Genomic DNA, 20,469 nt, shown 5'->3' with positions numbered 1-20,469 from the left:
TAAGTTGACGCTAGAGTATATAGCCAAAAGCTTGGTTAAAGAGGTAGATTTGAAGGAGTGTCTAAATGGAAGCGAGAAAGTTTGAGAGACGGAGAGGTTTAGGGTGGAAATTCAAGAGCTTAGGGCTCAGGCCACCAATGGCAGAACGATTAAAATCGGGGATGCTCAAGAGAATAGAAATAGATGAGTGCAGATATCTCTAACAGTTGTGAAGCTGCAGGAGATTACAGAGATAGGGAGGGACGAGGCCATGGAGAGATTTGAAAACTAGGATGAGAATTTGAAGATCAAGTTGTTGTTTGACCGGGCGCCGATGTAGATCAGCGAGCACAGGGGTGATAGGTGAACGGGTCTTGGTATGAGTAAGGACATGGGCGGCAGAGCTTTTGATGACTTCAAGTTTAGGGAGGGAGAATGTGGAAGGCCAGCCACAAGTGCTGCGGATCTTTTAGAGGTTGTATGAGTTACAACATCAAAATTTGTTGTTCAAAGAGAGAGAAAAATTTTTTTACCAGAATTGGGCCTTGACTTTTTGGTTTCCCAGTGGAAGTCCATCTCATTTTCCTTAGCCAATAATACCACAGTTCCATTAGTTGTGATGTTTGAATCTTGAAGAACTTGAATTTGGACATCTGAAATGAATAAGAACTGATGGTATGTTGCTTCTTCCTTTTAACCTTGCATACATAGCCCACGCCTAAAATGTGGTTCATTCAGTATAAGTTGATGAGCATATATTTTAAAGAGAAACTACTCTAGATATGACTGGCATCATCAATCCTATTCGAGGAAAACTAAAGGAACAGGAAGAGGCCATTCAGCCCCTTGAACCTGTTCTATCATTCAAGCAGATCATGACTGATCTGCATCTTAACTCCAGCTGCCCTTCAACTTGGGATATCCTGGGGTTGTGAAAGGTGCTATATAAATGTTAATCCTCCCTTAACAGGGCCTGGTAATTGCCTCCTCTGGTCAAGAGGCATGGAAGTCAATTGTTAGACTCTCTATTTCAGCCATCGGAGTGAAGGAATCTAACCCAGGCCCTTCTACACTGGACTAGAAGGTCCCATGACTCCCAGCATGAACTGTGCTTATCACAATCAGATGATGGATTGCAGGCCCTTTGTTGGAACCTTACCTAAATAAGTTGTTGTTAAGTTGCACTTATGGTTGTTCATGCTTGCCGCAACCATCTCAGCAGAGCTCTCCATGCAGTCCAGAAGTAATATGGCAGCTTTTTGTCGCTCATCCTTCTCCATTGTCTCCCACTCCGAGATGTCTTGGATCATGAGGTTGAATTTGTGTGAGACCTTCTGTGGAGTAAGAAGAAGCTGCACTGTGATCTTCTCAAAAGGTTAGCTGCTGGTTCAAGTTAGTTTTACTGGATAATACCAGTAGCCCTGTTGCGTCCTTAGCAAGTGTACACTAGCCACTGGCCAAATGACACAGACCAGCTGTAATCTGGGGCAGTCTAGCAACTGGCGGTAAGGCACAGGCTGTGTCTTGCTTCCACATGAGCCACATTCAGGACAGTCCATTGGCACAGGCTAGCTTCAGGATGGTTCTGATACTGTTTCAAGTTGGGTATCACCTGTTGACTGTTTCCTTGTTCAAATGCATTTTGCTACTTCAAACACCAGAGTACACAGACATCAGTTGTAATAACCACAGAATCAGGTCTTTAATGAGTTCACCTCACAAGATCCAACAGGAGTATTCAGGTGAATCATACTACATGATTTCAGCATGATTATATTATTTTTTATTGAGCTCATGATTCAACATGAGAACTCAAGTACATCACAACCCAGTGTGACTACAACATACAGTGGCTCACCCAAAACTCTTAAACCAATTCTACCTCTGATCTTTATATTTCACGCACACTGCTACTAAATCATAATACATCAACGAACTGACAAAGTGACATTGAGTATATCAACATGAGGCCAAGAAGATACACTTAGTCCATCTCAACCTTTCCTAATCATTGCGTTACCATGGTTATATGATCCACTTAAGCTCTTCCAATCATTTTTTTACTATAAATGCAGTGACCAGACCAATATCTCCCAGACTATCAAAACAAAGATCAATGACCTTCACACATTCCTTCAATTTAATCTATGTCTTAGGCGTGTTCAACAGAAAACTGTTTTAACTCATCCTGTGCTGATTCCACAAACAACAAGGTACACGGGTAGTGTATTAGAGGTTATGTTGGATTTGTTAAGGACACTAGTTTGGGCTCAGCTGCAGTATTTTGTCCAGGTCTGGGTGCCACACTTTAGGAAGGATATATTGGCCTTAGAGGGAGTGCAGATTAGATTGACTAGAATGATACCTGGACTCCACAGGTTAAATTATGAGGCGAGATTACACAAACTACAGTTGTATTCACTGGAATTTAGAAGGTTAAAAAGGTGATTTGATCGAAGTTTTCAAGATATTAAGGGGAAGTGATAGGATAGAGGGAAGCTATTTCCACTGGTTGGGGAGCCAGGGACTAGGGGTCATAGCCTAAACATTAGAGCCAGTCCTTTCGGGAGTGAAGTTAGGAAATAGTTTGAAACACAAAGGGTGGCGGAAGTTTAAAACTTACTTCCGCAAGTGGCAATTGATGCGAGATCAATTGTTAATTTTAAAACCGAGATTGATAGATTTTAAAAGCTATTAAAGGATATGGAGTTCAGTCACAGAGTAGCCATGATCTCATTGAATGACTGAACAGGCTCGATGGGCTGAATAGCCTACTCCTGTTCCTATGTCTCTCTGACCCAACTATGCCCTTCAAAAAGAGTCAAAGTAGCCCTGTGAGCAAGGTATCAGTTAATCGCATGCTAATATTCATTGAACATTTTAGTTTAGTTTAGTTTAGTTTAGAGATACAGCACTGAAACAGGCCCTTCGGCCCACCGAGTCTGTGCCGACCATCAACCACCCATTTATACTAATCCTACACTAATTCCATATTCCTACCACATCCCCACCTGTCCCTATATTTCCCTACCACCTACCTATACTAGGGGCAATTGCTCATAGCCAATTTACCTATCAACCTGCAAGTCTTTGGCATGTGGGAGGAAACCGGAGCACGCGGAGGAAACCCATGCAGACACAGGGAGAACTTGCAAACTCCACACAGGCAGTACCCAGAATTGAACCCGGGTCGCTGGAGCTGTGAGGCTGCAGTGCTAACCACTGCACCACTGTGCCGCCCACAATTTTCGGGATAGTTTCTTAGAACAGCATGTTCTGGAGCTAACCAGACAGCAGGCTATACTAGACCTGGTATTGTGCAACGAGATAGCACTAATTAATGACCTCATAGTGAAAGTGCCCCTAGGTAGCAGTGATCATAATATAATTTAATTTTACCTTCAGTTTGAGGGAGAGAAGAATGGATTCAAGACCAGTATTTTAAACTTAAATAAGGGCAATTATGAGGGCGTGAAAGCAGAGCTAGCAAAAGTGAACAGACATAATAGGTTAAGGGATAGGTTAATAGAGATGCAGTGGCAGACATTTACGGGGATATTTCAGAATACATTTCAATGAGAAAGAAAAATTCCAAGCGAATGACCCATAATCCGTGCTTAACTAAAAACGTTAAAGATAGTATCAAACTTAAAGAAAAAGCATATAATTGCACCAAGATGGGTGGCAGGTAAGAAGATTAGACAGATAATAACATATAGCAAAGAATAGCCAAAAGATTGATAAGGAGGAAAAAATTAGAGTACAAGAGAAAGCTAGCTAGAAATATGAAAGCAGATAGTAAGAGATTCTATGGATATTTTAGAAAGTGAGTCTGGGGAATAATAAGGAAAAATAAGGAGATGGCAGATGAATAGAACAGGTATTTTGCATCAGTGTTGACTATAGAGGACACAGGTAAATCAGGAAATGGAAGGGACTGAGGAACTTAAGAGAATTACAATCACCAGGGATGAGCAAATTGTTTGAGCTGTGGCTGACAAGCCCCTGGGTCCTGATGGACACCATCCTAGGGTCCTAAAAGAAGTGGCTAGTGAGATAGTTGATGCGTTGGTTTTAATTTTACAAATTTCTCTCGATTTGGGGAAGGTTCCATTAGATTGGAAAATAGCAAATGTAACTCCTTTATTCAAAAAGGGAGGGAGACAGAAAGCAGGAAACTACAGGTCAGTTAGTTTAACATCTGTCATAGGGAAAATGTTAGAAGCTGTTACTAAAGACATTATAGCAGGGCACTTAGAAAAATTCAAGGTACTCAGAGTCAACATTGTTTTGTGAAAGGGAAATCATGTTTAACCAATTTATTGGAGTTCTTTGAAGAAGTAACATGTGCCGTAGATAAAGGGGAACCTGTGGATGTATTGTGCTTAGATTTCTAGAAGGCATTTAATAAGGTGCCACATCAAAGGTTATTGCGGAAAATAAAAGCCCATGGTGTGGGGGGTAACATTTGGCATGAATCGAAGATCGGCTAGCCAACAGGAAACAGAGTAGGCATAAATGGGTCATTTTCTGGTTGGCAAGATGTAATGAGTGGTGTGCCACAGGTATCATTGCTGGTCTTCAACTTTTACAATTTATACAAATGACTTGGATGAAGGGACCGAAGGTATGGTTGCTAAATTTGCTGATGACTCAAAGATAGGTAGAAAAGTAACTTGTGAAGAGGACATAAAGAGGCTTCAAAGGGTTATGGATAGGTTAAGTGATTGGGCAAAGATCTGGCAAATGGAGTATAATGTGGGAAAATGTGAAATTGTCCATTTTGGCAGGAAGAATAAAAAAGAAGCATTTTTTATAAATGGTGAGAGATTGCAGAGCTCTGAGATGCAAAGGGATCTGGGTGTCTCAGTGCATGAATCGCAAAAGGTTAGTATGCAGTTACAGGAAGTAATTAGGAAAGCTAATAGAATGTTATCGTTTATTACGAGGGGAATTGAATACAAAAGTAGGAAGGTTATGCTTCAGTTCTACAGTGCATTGGTGAGACCACATCTGGAGCACTGTGTACAGTATTGGTCTCCTTATTTAAAGGGTAAATGCATTGGAAGCAGTTCAGAGAAGGCTTACTAGACTAATACCTGGAATGGGCAGGTTGTCTGATGAGGAAAGATTGAACAGGCTAGGCTTCTATCTCCTGGGGTTTAGAAGAGTAAGAGGCGACTTGATTGAAACATATAAGATTCTGAAGGGTCTTGAACCTGGAAAGGATGTTTCCCCTTGTGAGAGAATCTAGAACCAGGGGTGACTATTTAAAAATAAGGGGTCGCCCATTTCAGACAGAGATGAGGAGAAATTTTTTCTCTCAGAGGGCTGTGTCTTTGGAACTCTCTTCCTCAAAAGGGCTCTGGAAGCAGAGTCTTTAAATATTTTTAAGGCGGAGGTAGATAGATTTTTGATAAGCAAGGGGGTGAAAGGTTATCAGGGGTAGGCAGGAATGTGGAGTCGAGGTTACAATCAGTTCAGCCATGATCTTATTGGATAGCGGAGCAGGCTCGAGGGGCCGAGTGGCCTAATCCTACTCCTAATTCGTATGTTTGTATGAGCCAGGGTATCCTAATGACGGACCTCCACTAAATGAAAAAGTAAGAAGACTCACCATTAGTGAAGGTTCACTGACGCTGTTATTGTCTTTATAATTGTGACAATTATAATTGATGCCAGCGACCCAATCAAAGATGGAACAATAGAAAGTGTTATTATCTCTCTCCGCAGAAGGTTCCTGATCCATCACCTTCTAAATATAAAGGAGAAACAGATTAAACATAAATTTAACAAGCCTGAAATAACGTTACAGGTCAACAGAAACTTTCCCCCACACACAGTAAATGTGGATCAGGCATTAAGTAACAACAGTTGGCGTTTGTTTGATTCAGTCCTTAACATTCATTTAAGGGTTAACTAGATAAACACATGAGGGAGAAAGGAATAGGATTAGATGGAGTACAACCACCAGCATGGTCCAGTTGGGCGAATGGCCTGTTTCTGCGTTGTACGTTCTATGTTAACAGCAACTGAATAACTGTCTGTTTGGGAATGTGATTAGAGATTGGATGGCTAGATATGGTTGAAGGCAGTTAAATACGACATGAGCTGTTACGACAAACAAACAAACATAGAATTTATAGCATAGAAACAAGACCATTTGGCCCAACAGAATTATGCTCCAGGGGAGCCTTCTCCCAGTTTATATCATCTCACCCAATCAGAATATCCTTCTGATGAAAGGTCGCGGACCTGAAACGTTAACTTTGTCTCTCTGTCCACAGATGCTGTCAGATCTGCTGAGTACTTACAGCACTTTCTGTTTTTCATTCAGAATATTGCTTTCTCCCTCATCTATATTCTTCTTCTCAACCACTCCCTGTTGTAGCGACTTCCACATTCTCACTGCTCTCTGAGTAAAGAAATTTCTTCTGAATTTATTGAATTTAGTACCGACATATTTGTGGTCCCCAGTTTGGTGCTGCTTCACCAGTAAAATCATCTCCTGTACGTCAATCCTAGCGAACCCCTTCATAATTTTAAAGACATTATTTGATCACCTCGCAGTCTTCCCGTTGCTAGAGAGAAGAGCTCAGCTTGTTCAGTCTTTGCTGATGGATGTACCCCTCAGTTCTGGTAACCTCCTTGTAAATCTTTTTTCCACTTTCCCCAGTGCTGTTCTACCCTTTTAGTAAATTGGGAAATTGTGCACACTAGTGGGCTCCATGTTTTCTCTGAAGGAGGCAGATCAGAATTATATGGTGGCAATATGGAATCAAATAATCATGGAGTGATAGAGAACAAAAGGAGGCCATTCAGCCCAGCGTGCTTGTGCAGGCTCTTTGAAACATTCGCCCCACTACGCTGCTCTGGGGAGACTATAGCAAAGGCTGACTACATTGGTACCTGGAAAGAGGCACCTGAACTATGAGGCGGGGCTGTGGCTATGGGAGTCTAGGACTAGGGGGCATAGTCTCAGAATAAGGCGTTGGCCATTTCAGATCGAGATGAGGACAATCTTCGCTCAGAGGGTTGTGAGTCTTGGAATTCTCTCCAGAGGACTGCCATTCAGTATATTCAAAGCTGAGATCGATAGATGATCGAACTCTAAGGGAATGAAGGGATATGGGGATCAAGTGGGAAAGTGAGATGAGGTAGACCATCAGCCATGATCTCATTGAATGGCGGAGCTAGCTTGAGGGGCTGAATGATCTACTCCTCTTATTTCTTAGGTTCTTATTTTCCTAAATGTTCATTATTGGCACTGAGGGAAAGGGGATGCAGGGCACATCTTAATGAAGACTAAAAGACTTCAACAAACTTCAGCCCTCATCCTGTAACTGGGATCGTCACAAACTCTGGGAGGGGAGTCATGGGTGCAAACTGAGAAGGAGTTTGGGAGGTTTCTGTTTAATGACATTGCACAGGGAGGAGTGAATGCGTGAAGTAGAGTGCTTAGGGAAGGACAAAGTGCCAGTCAATGGAAGAGGAAATTGAATGGATATTCAGAAAAATGGAATGGTTTATGATGCCTTCCTGGAATTTGGGACCAGCTCAATGGTCTTTGATGGTAGTTTGAGGCACCGCTGCCAAGCCCGATATTGTTCTCATCCTGCACCGTCCAGGAAGGGTCACTGGTTTAGGGCCAGGAACATTGGCTAGTTGGCACATCTGCAGGTCAAGGGCACACAGGTCAATATACAGTGGCCCTACTTGATGCCAGCATGAACCAGTGACCATCTGGTCGGTGAGACTACAATACACATTCCTTTACCAATTGAGAGATCACGGTAGCTCTCTGAGAGACATTGACTGCAAAACAAATCTTCTGCAATGTCTGGTTCGTAGATTTATCCACATTTACACTGAACCAGATTGCGAAAAAAAATCTCTAAATATTTTTGATGGGTCTAGTACTTTGCTTCCTTAGCAAGCTGCTAATCCTCTTTATGTGGGTTCCCTGTGCATCTGTCTTCTGCCCTGCCCTAACTGTGGTTGCCATGTCAACCTGGCTTCCGTCTTATGTTCTTGTTAGGCTGATGTTTTTGCAATTTCCTCCTAGCTTTCTATGTGATATTGTTAACTGGCTCATGGGTAATTCCTACTAAACAAAGCATCAGCTGGGGCTCAGCTGGTAACACTCTTGTCAGAAGGTTGTGAATTCAAGTCCCAGTCCAGAGACTTGACCACATAATCTAGGCTGATAGTCCAGTGCTGTACTGAGGGAATGCTGCACTGTTGGAGGTGCTGTCTTTCAGATGAGACATTAAACCAAGGCCCCGTGTGCCCTTTTGGGTGGATGTAAAACATCCCATGGCACAATTTAAATGAGACCAGGGGGGTTATCCCCAGTGACCAGGTCAATATCTATCCCTCAACCAACATCATTGAAACAGGAGATCTGCTCATTTCTGTTTGTGGGATCTTGTTGTGCTCGACCTGGTTGTTGTGTTTCCTGCATTAAAACAGTGACTACACTTCAGGAGTGCTTAACTGACTGCAAAGTGCTCTGGGATGTCCTGAGGTTATGAAAGGAACAATATATGCAGTTCTGAAGAGGGGTCACTGACCTGAAATGTTAACTCTGCTTCTCTCCCCACAGATGCTGCCAGACCTGCTGAATATTTCCAGCATCTCTTGTTTTTATTAAATTATATGAATATAAAATGCAAGTTCTTTGTTTCTTTTTAAACCTCCAATGAGTAGATTTTGTTTCCACCATTTGTTCAATGTTGTCTGCCCACTGCCCCAGCAGAGGGAAACCCTGTTGGCAGATCCACTGGCATCAGACTGACCCTATTGACTCAACCAAGTGGCCACTGTCTGGCTGTGTTGGCAGGCCCCTTGGCCATAGGAGGAGGAGAGAATGAGAATCGAGCTCCATCATTTGCTCAACCTGTTGCCCAATCACCCACTCCGTCTAATGGTGATACTTAGATGTTAATCAAGTGTTCAAAACCTCGGCAAATCTTGTTTGTGTCAGCAGCAATAAACCCGAAGGGATATGGCACCGGAGAACAGGGAGTGAGCCTGCCACTGATTTTCCATTTTGTGATCTCTTTCTGTCCTTCCTTGCACTGGAGGTTCCAACTCTCATGGGTGCCTGGCATCCTTTACATTTGAACCTCAGCAATGGATGCCAATGTGCCTTTTGACAAAAAGTGCAGCTGAGGTCCCCCAACATACACCTTCCTTCAGCCAAGGGCATACTGGATCAGAGATCAGAGAAGAGCTAATTGATATTTGATCGAGGGAGAAGGGGAGGAGACTAACTTCTCTTGTGAGGAAAAGGATTAAGACATTATCAAACTAAATTTGACACCAAGCCATATAAGGAGATAATAGGACTGGTGACCAAAAGCTTGGCCAAAGCGGTAGCTTTTAAGGAGCGTCATGAAGGAAGCAGAGATAGGCTGGGAGGTTTAAGGATGGAATTTCAGAGCTTAGGGTCTAGGCAGCTGAAATTTTAAGACAAAATTTGTCAAATATTTGAAGAGGCATTGGAGAGAGCAGGGCAGGGGGATGACCTCGAGCGAAAATCTAAATGGCCTCCTGCAGTGCTGTAAACCTCCAGGGGTCAGTGCTGAAAGTAATGGGAAATAATGTGCAGCTAAAACACAAAAAAATAAAAAATGGCCAATGGTCCAGCTGGTAAGTGCAATTTTTATTGTAGGACGGAGCGACAGAGAGCAGCAAGGTTCAAGTTTTATTCCTGATGTTCACTGAGTTAAATGAACTGAATCTGGATGTAACATGGGGGGTATTGTCAGTCTTAGTAATCTTGGGAGTCTTGGGGTGGAGGAGCATTTGAAACATGGGCCAGAGCTTTTTGCTCCTGATACCAATTTAGTTGTTTGAGAATATTTATGTGGAAGCATCAGCGAAGGGCAGGATCAGACTCAGGCTTGATGCCGCCACAGTCAAATAGCCAGGTGACCGGATACAGGCATGAGGAAGAAATATTGTCAAGTGTTGGCCATGACACTGTATGAGGGATGATTCAGCACCTTCAGTAAAGTATTGGATAAAACTGGAAATAAATGGATGCAGAATCCATCATAGACATACCAGTCACATACCTGTGTTTGTGAACACTTTGCGGAGTTCATATTTTTCTGTTTTGAGGGGCAGTTTACCTCTACAAAGAAACAGAATCCAACAATTAATCAGCTGGGGTTTATTTCATAGAGGGCTCGAGTTTTCCCAGGCAATGAACACAATTAAGACCAATAGCTTCGCAAAGGAAACCCATCTCACGCAGGAAGTATATCCACGTTCCTAGACTCAAAGCTGTCCGATGCATCTCCAGAAGTCGCTGTTTCTTCAGGAGGGGTTGGTAACCAGAGGACACAGATTTAATTGGCAAAAGCCAAAAGTAGGGAGAGATGAGGAGAATTTTTTTTTTTTACACACAGTAACTTGTGATTTGGAATGCACTGCCTGAGAGGACAGTGGAAGCAGATCCAAAGCACTTTTCAAAAGGGAATTTGATAAATACCTGAAAGAAGATAAAAACTGCAGCACTGTGAGGAAAGAGCAGGGGAATGGGACTAATTGGATAGCTCTTTCAAAGAGCCAGCACACACACGATGGGCAGAAAGGTCTCTGTCTATGTTGTATGATTCTATCCTGTGATTATAACCACATGTACTAGTTGTCATCATGTACCTACTCCAAGTGACCATTTCTTATGTGTGTGCCTTGACGGCGAGTGTCAGTAGCCTATTCAACCATGGAGGGCATCACAATTGATTCTAATCTTATGTTCACTCAACAGCTGTACATGTCCTCTTCGAGTTGGGTGTGTGGTTAGTGATCAGGAGTGAGATGTCTGACTCATTTCCAACACTAACCCAGGGACACCAAGACCAATTATAACATCCTTACCTCCTTCTTGGCTGAGGTCAGCAAACTGCAAGCATTGCCCCTTTCGAGGTTTGTATTTCTACTTCCGCAAGTGGCAATTGATGCGAGATCAATTGTTAATTTTAAAACCGAGATTGATAGATTTTAAAAGCTATTAAAGGAGATGGAGTTCAGTCACAGAGTAGCCATGATCTCATTGAATGACTGAACAGGCTCGATGGGCTGAATAGCCTACTCCTGTTCCTATGTCTCTCTGACCCTTCGAAAAGAGTCAAAGTAGCCCTGTGAGCAAGGTATCAGTTAATCGCATGCTAATATTCATTGAACATTTTAGTTTAGTTTAGTTTAGAGATACAGCACTGAAACAGGCCCTTCGGTCCACCGAGTCTGTGCCGACCATTAACCACCCATTTATACTAATCCCATATTCCTACCACATCCTCACCTGTCTCTATATTCCCCTACCACCTACCTATACTAGGGGGAATTTATAATGGCCAATGTACCTATCAACCTGCAAGTCTTTTGGCTGTGGGAGGAAACCGGAGCACGCGGAGGAAACCCACGCAAACACAGGGAGAACTTACAAACTCCACACAGGCAGTACCCAGAATTGAACCCGGGTCGCTGGAGCTGTGAGGCTGCGGTGCTAACCACTGCGCCACTGGTTATGTTCAAAGAAATGAGAGAGGTTAAAGCAAATGGATTGGGTCAGGTTGCTGAACAACTCTTTATGAGAGGACATCTGGAACAACTTTAAAGGTATATGTTGAGCATGCAGGATAAATACATTCCTAAAACAAATCAAGTGGGAGTAAATAAATGTGACCCTAAATGGATTGACACAAATTTTGAGTAAAACAAACGGAGAAAATTTGACCTTGACCAGTTTTGCAGTGAGAAAGGGGAAAATGCTTGACAAGAAAATGCAGAAAGAGGCAGAAGGCTGGGATCATAGAGGCAAAAGGAACTTACAAAAAAATGGCAAAAGGAAAGAAATAGCATTTTGTTTGCTACTCAGTGACTCTTCTTGGAAAGTGTGTGTAGAGTGATGATTAGGCGTGGTAGTGCCCCACAGTCAATCAGAGCATCATTATTTACTGCCTAGGACTCATGCAATATCATTGGGGCAGCACAGTGGCGCAGTGATTAGCATCACAGCTCCAGGGACCCAGGTTCGATTCTGGGTACTGCCTGTGCGGAGTTTGCAAGTTCTCCCTGTGAACCGTGTGGGTTTTCGCCGGGTGCTCTGGTTTCCGCCCACAGCCAAAGACTTGCAGGTTGTTAAGTAAATTAGCTATTGTAAATTGCCCCTAGGAATATGGGATTACTGTAGGGTTAGTATAAATGGGTGGTTGTTGGTCAGCACAGACTCAGTGGGCCGAAAGGCCTGTTTCAGTGCTGTATCTAATTAAAATTAAAATAAAATTTGGTTGTACTGAAGGTGAGACTATGGTGCAAAAGTGTACTACAGCAAGGGGGAGAAATTGGGTGTTGTAACACCCATTCTTTTAGGCACTACATAGCCTTTTAAAGCTTGTTGTAAAGAGGTACCTAATAACTGCTGATAGGATGCAACATGATTTGATGCCAGTACTGCCATCTTTGAATACCACACTTCTGCCTATGCACTGTTATAACCTCGCACAGCTGAACACGATGTTAAACATTATGAGGGGACACCCCTCCCCTCGTCCGCCAACCCGTGCTACTCAAAAGGATCATGAACTACTTACAAGTTCGTTGCTCAATCATTTCTTCTGGCTGTTGGTGCAGTGCAGTTGTTTGCATTTATTCAGCTTTCCTGTATTCGCCTAAAGTTTCATTAGTCTGCATGGAGTGATGTGGCTGGTGCTGAAGTATTTTTTTGTTGATCTAAAAGCATGTGTTGAAGCAGGTTGCTTCCAGACATGAGTGGCCTGATAGGCTTTCCTCTCGGAATTGAGAATGAAGAGAGGGCACGCGGAGCAGTACAAGCTGCTGGAAGAGGGCGGAGGAGGAAGGGGAAGAAGGGCTCTCAGCAGGTGGCCATATCTGCCATGGGTCTTTAGGGAGTAATTCCCTTACCTCAACTTCAGCGAGGATTGGCGCTTGAGAAATCTTTGCTTCACATGGCATGGTTAGTGACTCCAGTGTGGAACCATGTGTATGTGAACAGCATGCATACAATGAGAGCCATATTGCCACAAGGAACATTATAGAACATGCCATCAGCACCCTCAAATAACACACCTTCTGCAGTTCTTAGCTGAGTGAGTATCGAGACTTGTGGTGGCGTGCTGCACAACCTGGCCATTATGAGGGAGCAGTTCTTGCCACCTCCTGTCAGCTGAGGAGCCGAGGAGCAGGGGAATGAGGGGGACAAGGGGAAGGAAAAAGAGAAGGAAGTGGGGAAACAGGAAGAAGAACTGAGGCTGCAAAATAGGCACTTCCCTTTCTGCCTGGACTCTACATGATGAAATAATGAATGAGTGATACCGATAACCTCAAGCACACCTCCTCATTCACCAACAGTCCGACGCTCCTTACCTTTCCTATATCACTGACTGTCACATCCTCTTTCTGACAATATGAAAACAAAAAACACCAGAAACTACACATTCCAATCGAAGTTTATAAATTCAATCTTGGCATAATGTATACAAAAATAAGCTCGTGCATCCCCTTCGTGCCTGTCTTCTGTGTGCCTTTGCATCTCCGAGTGCACTTACGAGGTGCTTCCTACAACATGGCTGGTAGAAGGTTGCTAACTTTCAGTGTAGGCGTCTGCAGGTGGCCTTGCAGGTTGGCTTCGAGCAGCTCAGGGCTTAGAAGGCCCAGCTTCAGACTGCACCACCTCGGCCTTGGCTACAGCAGTCCGGCAACAGCAAGGGCACTTATGGAGTGTCGGGGTGGGAGCATGAACGCTGTCATTCTGAGAGAGGACAGCAGGTTCGTACTCCACGGAGCCACTCCCCCAGGCAGCGACTCAGCAATCCTACTGATCTGTGATGCCCTTGAATCCCCTTTGAACAGTAGTATCCAGAGCCATGATGGCAGCCATCTGAGCTTGTTTTTAATTATGCTTGCCACTTTTCCTTCCTAAATCTACCACTTCCCTCCTCCTGGTCTGAGATGTAACTCCATCCAATCCAATGTTGATAAACCTGTACAAAATAATTCATTACCTATGCAGGGTTTTGGGTTTTTAAACTCCTTATTCTCTTCAAGGCAGATGCAGGAGAAGCCACCAGGTTTCTGCCGACAGTAACCATTATCACCACATATCTTCCTTTCTGCACAATAGTCTGCAATTGAATAAAAGAGAATACATGAATTATACATGATTCCTGTGAGGAAAACCACACCTGCCAAGAATGAGGCATATTAATTTTGTAATATGGAACATTAATTTTAATCTCTTACTGGACTGAAAACATAGCTGCACCTGCGTTCGAAAAGGACAGTGGCTGGGAACATTTGCAGTCTAAAAGACAGTTGCCTGGAGAAGACAATGGAACTGCTCCCTGATGCAATTTAATCAAATGGATTTTGATCAAAAGACATTGAATGTGTGAAAGTCAGCATGCCAACCCCCGACTGAGGATGTCTACTAAGATTGAAAGAATCCACAAAACCTCGCTGAGCAGGTTGTTCCAAAAAAGGGGCTAATCACATGACTGGCCTGCTGGCCCAGGCTTGGTTTGTATTGTGTCACACAGAAAAAAAAAATGACTGCAACTGAACTTGAAGAGGGAGCATCTCTCCTTGCCTCTTTCTTTCCCTTGCACTCAAAGACAGGGACCCATGGAAGAATTGAAGCATTAAGACAGAAAAACCATCGAAACAAGTTTGAAAGTGTGCACTGGGCCGCAACGAGACGGCAAGATTTAACTGCAATCAAAGACTTTACATCAAACTCAAAAGACAGTAAATGAATTCCAGCTATTGCTTCAAACCTTTCCCCTTGATTCTTTCTCCTTTTCTGTCCCTATCTGCGTGTGGATTTCTCGCGTATTCATGCTAGTGTGGTCACGTCGCGTATTCATTGTAGTTTTAACTGAGTTAGAGTTTTAAGATTAATAAACTTGCACCTTTCTTGTTTAAATCTAAGAAAACTTGTCTGATTGATTTCTTTGCCATTACAATTGGAGAGCAGTGAACAAGGATTCACTGAGTGGAAGCTAAAAACATGTTTTTTTTCAAATTAAACCCAGTTATGGCCAAACCAGGAAAAGGCTGAGAGGGAAACCCTAGACCCCTTTCTCACCTGGTACTGGTGACTTTGGACCTAAGCCCTTCACCACTGGGAGTTTTTCTCACCTTGTGCCTGGGTCTGTTGTAAACTCATTGGCCATATTTTTATGTCGGGGCAGAGGCCCCACCCACCAGCATAAAAGCAGAGATTTTACGTGGCCCAGGCCCTTAAATAGCCTCGGGCAGGACCTCTGAGGCAGGAAGTCTCACCTCCAGGCTGGCAGCTCCTCAGTCCCAGCAGCGCCAGTGGGAGCGTTGGCCACTGTTGGGATTGCACGCAGCTTCAGGAGGATCATGGTCAAGATCATGGCCTGAAAATGGTAAAAGTAGAGTTTTGGGCCTCGCTGGGGACAATTGGCTGAGCCCCAGCGAGGGGGGTGGGGATCAACCAGGAGGCTGGGTGGAGATGCAGCAGCAGGGGCAGCAGGAGCTGCTGGGGGGACCCTCCGTGGGGCATAGGCTGTCCAATCAGGAACACCCCCCCACCCCTTACGCCCTCGAGCCTGCAAGGAGGCCACAAGGTAATACTGGGCAGCTCCCACAGCTGGTGAAATGCACAGCTACTACTGGTAATATACCAGTGGTGATGGGAGGAGGCCTTTAAATAGCTATTAATTGGTCACTGAAGGGCCTCAATTGGCCTGGGGTGGGGGATGGTGGTGGGGGGGGGGATTGCAGGCTGTTTGTCACCTCCACCGCCACTCATAAAATTGCAACCTGGGCGGGAAGGTGATGGGAATGGAACCTCCTCCCCCACCTCCCACACAATTCTAGGCTCCCCTGCCTCAAGCCCGCTCCCACAGTGGGTATAAAATTCCAGCCATTGATGGAGGTTGATTTGCCAATGACTCCATTATCATTGCATCATGCGTCTGTCAGGATGGTAGAAGGCGAACTCAATGCACCTCGGCCTTTCTTGTCCAGCAATGACAATGCTTCATACTCCAGTGCAAAGGTGATGATCATCAAATAGCTGTGTGATCAATTGTTTTGACCTAGTTCTCAGTGATGCACAGTAATGCTTGTAACCAGCTCCTACATCTGCTTCTTTGATTGAGTAAATGTTTACACTGATCAAAGTGAGCTGGAGGAAGGGAGAACTTGTTGCACTTACCCAGGGAGGTCGTTCCCGGTATTAATCAGGGTGAAACATCCTGTTTTGCAACAATGGGAGGGTTGTACAGTGTAAAGCCGTTATTTTATAACACAAGGGCTGGAAAGACTTTATGAAGGGTGAAATGTAAAGGCCTTGGATGCAATTAGGAGAACTGTGGGGCTTGTACAGTTATGCAATGTGTTTGCACAACACACAGGCGTTAAGAAACGTAAGTCAAGGAGCCATGCGTAATTTTTAAACTAATGGATTGAATTTGTTTGAAATTACTGGGGCAACTTTCATATTTGTCGCGTTGGCAACATCCCAGCAGAGCGGATTGTCCACGCAGTGTAGAACCTGTCCGATTTTCACCCCGTTGAAATCACCGGGGATTAAAATATGCGAACAGGTTGCAGAAATTTGGCTTGTATTCCTCTGAGTTTAGGAGATAGAGGAGTGATCTGATCAAGGTGTTTAAAACATTAAAAGGATCAGGTAAGATATGGAGAAATTATTTCAGCCGGTGGGGAAATCAGGAATGAGGGAACACAATTGTAAAATTAGAGCCAGATTGTTCAGGAGCAAAATCCGGGAGCACGCCTTCACACAGTTGGTGGAAATCTGGAATTCTCTCCCATCAGCAGGCTGTGGATACAGGGGGCCAATGCCACTGAGGTTGGGAGAAACTTTGGACATTGAAAGCCAATGAACAGATTACAGTGGGGAGTGAGTAAGTTTGTTCGAGAGGAATTCTATTTCGAGAACTTTTGAAGTAATGTTGGGTAATCTATGGTCGGAATGTACAGATACAGTTACATGCACGGATTACCTTGTTGTGTTTGAGCACCACACATGATGAATGATATCTGGAATGCAGTGACTGTTGTTATCTAGGCAAATATGGCAGCCATTTTGCACTAGCATTGACTGAACAACAGCATTGGAACGAATGAATAGTAAATGTGACTTTTTTGGTTTTGGCTGAGCAACCAATGAAAGCTGAGACACTGAGAGAACTTTCCGGTTTTCAAATGTTGTCGGAGTGGTGGTGGGGGGGGGGGGGGCGGTGGGGAGTGGAGGGTGGTGCTGTGGTCGGCAGGGAAATGACGGGAATCTCTGCTGGTGTTCTCAATCCCCAACCCCGGGGGCCTCTGTAAAGGGGAAGGTCTGATGGGTAGGACACTTTGGGGTGCAGCTGAGCAGGAGGAAGCACTCTTCCTCCTCTTGACCCACAGGCAGCATTGTAAAGACACATAGCTTCTCATTGAAGTTGTCCTCACCTCCCTTCAGCTGTTGAATTTCCCAAGACCTGGGAAACCTGGCCAACCACAGTTAAACCTATAAACCAGGTTAAATCAGAAGCTGCCCGCTTCAGTAAAATATTAATTGCCAACCCACCTCCTTGCACCTCCTGCCTCTTGTCCCACTTCCGTTAAATCTGGGAGTGCACGGGTTGCAGCTGGCTTCGGGTCGGATTTGAGATTTTAAAAATATTAACCTCTGACCTGACCACAACCTAACCATTTTTGGATGTTAAAATCCAACCTATAGAATTGGTCAGACCATAACAGTTTATCTGCAGCTAAGTTACTGGGAGATGCAAATCTGAGGCACTACACTGCCACCACTGGCAGGATGATGTATGTACACTGTGACAAGTTTACATAGGCAGTTTTCATTATAAATGTGGCATTTGTAATATGAAAAGCAGACAGAGGGGTGTTAGAAACACAACAAATCACTGGTTCGGCCTCAGAAGGACTGTTACGTCCAATTCTGGGCACCACACTTTAGGAAAGATGTCAGGGCCTTGGTGTGTAGGAAATTTACCAGAACAGTACGAGTGATGGGAAGAGACTAGAGAAGCTGGTAATTTTTCTCTTAGAGCAGAGAACGTTAAGGAAAACTGAATAAAGATGCTTAAAATTTTGAAGAGTTTTAGTAGAGTCGATGGGAAGAAACCGTTTCCATCAGCAAGAGGGTCGATAACCAGTGGACGCATAATTTTGACAATTGGCAAAAGAATCAGGGGAAAGATGAGGAGAAATGTTTTTGTGCAGTGATATGTTAGAATGCAGGGTGTATTACCCGAAATGGAGGTGGGAACAAATTCATTAGTAACTTTCAAAAAGCAATTGGATAAATACTTGAAAAGGAATCATTTTGCAAGGCAATGGGGAAAGAGCAAGGGAGTGGGACTCAGAGGATAACGCTTTCAAAGAGCTGACACAGGGACAATGGGCCGAATGGCTTCCTTCTGCGCTGTTAGATTTTATGAGTCCATAACAAGGAATATGGTTGTATAGCCAGGAGGTACACACAGATGTAATATTGTTACGATATTATAGGTAGAAACTGGACATGAAGATGTAGTGTTTAAACAGAAGTTGCTCTTACATTGCTGAGTTTTTAAGATTTAAGATCATGGTAACTAACGCAAACATGTATCTTCTGAGACGCTTTACATTTACTGACTTTAACCTGCAAGTAGACCTCACAAACAACTTTTCAAAATTAGAACTTTCTATACATTTGTATAACATGGAAACATTATTATATTATACAGCAATAACAACACATTTTTTAAGTAATAGTTTATAATTAGTTACTTACTGAAACTGTTATTTTTATGCCCATGTTGCTGTCCTGAGGAATGGATCCCAGGCTGGCTCCAAATTAGACAAATGCAGAAAACTGGCAGTGGATGAGGGACGGAGCGACGTGGTGGGGGGGGAGGGGTTGCGGTGAGAGAAAATTCAATATTAGACATCTTCAGTTTAAACATTGCTTTATGTGCTTAAAAATTATCATCTCCCCTGGACACAATGTCGACAGAATCAGATGACTGGGAGTGAGTTACAAGGCTGAGGGGCTCTGGTGATGGCTGTCGAAACTATCTTATTAAACAGCAATAGATTAATTTACTTATTTCCTTTTTTCCTGATTTTTCGCTCTGCTCTCTGAAGTGACTAATTCTTGCTGGCCCATGGGTGACCACCTGCCTAAATGATCCAATCCTCGTGCATCAGCCTGGAAAGCAGAGTGCCAGCAGGTACTTGGAGCATTGCAATTGGAGGCTGATTCTACCCTCCCCCCCGTCTTCATCACTCTGTTTGCAGAAGGGGGCAGTCATTGGATAGGGAGCAGAAGGAGAGAACCTGAACTATTTCCTCTTCTCTTATCCAGGGACCTGAGGCCCCAACCATGATCAGCCTAGTCTGGTGATCAAGCTCCACTGGTCCGCCTGGCTTTAGCCTACTCGGTGGTTACCATAACTGGTGAGACCATAAAGAGAACCACCAGGTTCTCTTTAAGATTTCACAACAAAAGATATCAGTGTGTGTGTTGTGGTTTCACTCTGAGAAATGAGTGTGTTTCTTTGTCTAATTGGGATTAATCTCCAGTTTCACTAACTGAATTCTGCTCATTGAAAGTCCACTTTAATTTTGGCTAGTTCCATGCCAATCCCCCGATTCTGTTCTAAATTTATTTGGGTTGAGGTTGTTTTTGCACAGTGTCTAAAGTCAACATATTTAGTTAGTTATTAGGAAGCCTATGTGATCATCTTCAGTCAGGTGGAGATTTTTCCACCAATATCTCCAGTCTTCTGTCTGTTATGGAATTAATACCCAATCACGCCAGGTTTGAACGTTGCACGGAGACTCCATTTTGTAAAATGTATTTAGACCATAAATATTACCCTTTCTAAAGACACCACCCTACTGATCCCACCACCTTCTCATCATATTCCTCAAGCTCTTTTCTGTACAGAAATACATCTTAATTTACACCTTTAATTTCTCCCAAACCCATTTATACCATTCATTCAAAGACCGTCAAGATTAAGCTTATTTCACATATTGTAAGAAGATTCTCCTGAATTCCGTTCTCATTCTTAACTTCCTCATTTTTTACTGGTATTTGAACCCATCACCGGAGTCAGTAATTTGTCTGCATAGGTTTTGTTAAATCTCTTCAGAATCTGAACAAATTCAATTAGATCACATTTTCACATCCTCCTTCTCACCAGAGAGCAAAGTCCCAGAGTAGACAATGTTTTCCAATAACTCTTCCCTCTATGTTTAGCAGGCAGCCTTGTCACCCACCTCTGGACACTCGCCAATAATTCTATATCTTTTCTGTAATGTGGAGACTAAAGCTGAACATCACCCAGATGTAGTCTTATCTCCAACTTCCCTTTCCTCTCCAATGTCTTTGAACGTGGTGTCACCCAGTAAATCCATGCTCAACTGGTCCACAACTCTCTGTTTGAGCTTCTCCAATCAGAT

General features: G+C 43.6%; 1 protein-coding gene across 5 annotated transcripts in view; it reads right to left on the bottom strand.

Moving 5' to 3' along the window:
* Positions 1-20,469, bottom strand: part of LOC137355620 (putative adhesion G protein-coupled receptor E4P) — a 153,954-nt gene that overhangs the window by 120,844 nt on the left and 12,641 nt on the right. The window contains exons 3-8 of one of the 5 annotated variants that reach the window (XM_068020968.1): positions 18,794-18,874; positions 14,016-14,135; positions 10,062-10,120; positions 5,597-5,734; positions 1,139-1,310; positions 513-632 (exon numbers count right to left, since the gene is read on the bottom strand). In XM_068020968.1, the coding sequence (XP_067877069.1) occupies positions 513-632; positions 1,139-1,310; positions 5,597-5,734; positions 10,062-10,120; positions 14,016-14,135; positions 18,794-18,874 (690 nt within the window). Of the gene's footprint in view, positions 1-512; positions 633-1,138; positions 1,314-5,596; positions 5,735-10,061; positions 10,121-14,015; positions 14,136-18,793; positions 18,875-20,469 lie in introns of those variants that run through there. The other 4 variants (XM_068020967.1, XM_068020965.1, XM_068020969.1 and 1 more) reach the window with 4 other exon arrangements.

Source organism: Heterodontus francisci, chromosome 43 (genome assembly GCF_036365525.1).
Source record: "Heterodontus francisci isolate sHetFra1 chromosome 43, sHetFra1.hap1, whole genome shotgun sequence".
Classification (NCBI taxonomy): Eukaryota; Metazoa; Chordata; class Chondrichthyes; order Heterodontiformes; family Heterodontidae; genus Heterodontus; species Heterodontus francisci.
The sequence above is the reverse complement of the archived record's forward strand: the minus strand, read 5'-3'. Positions and strand labels throughout refer to the sequence as shown.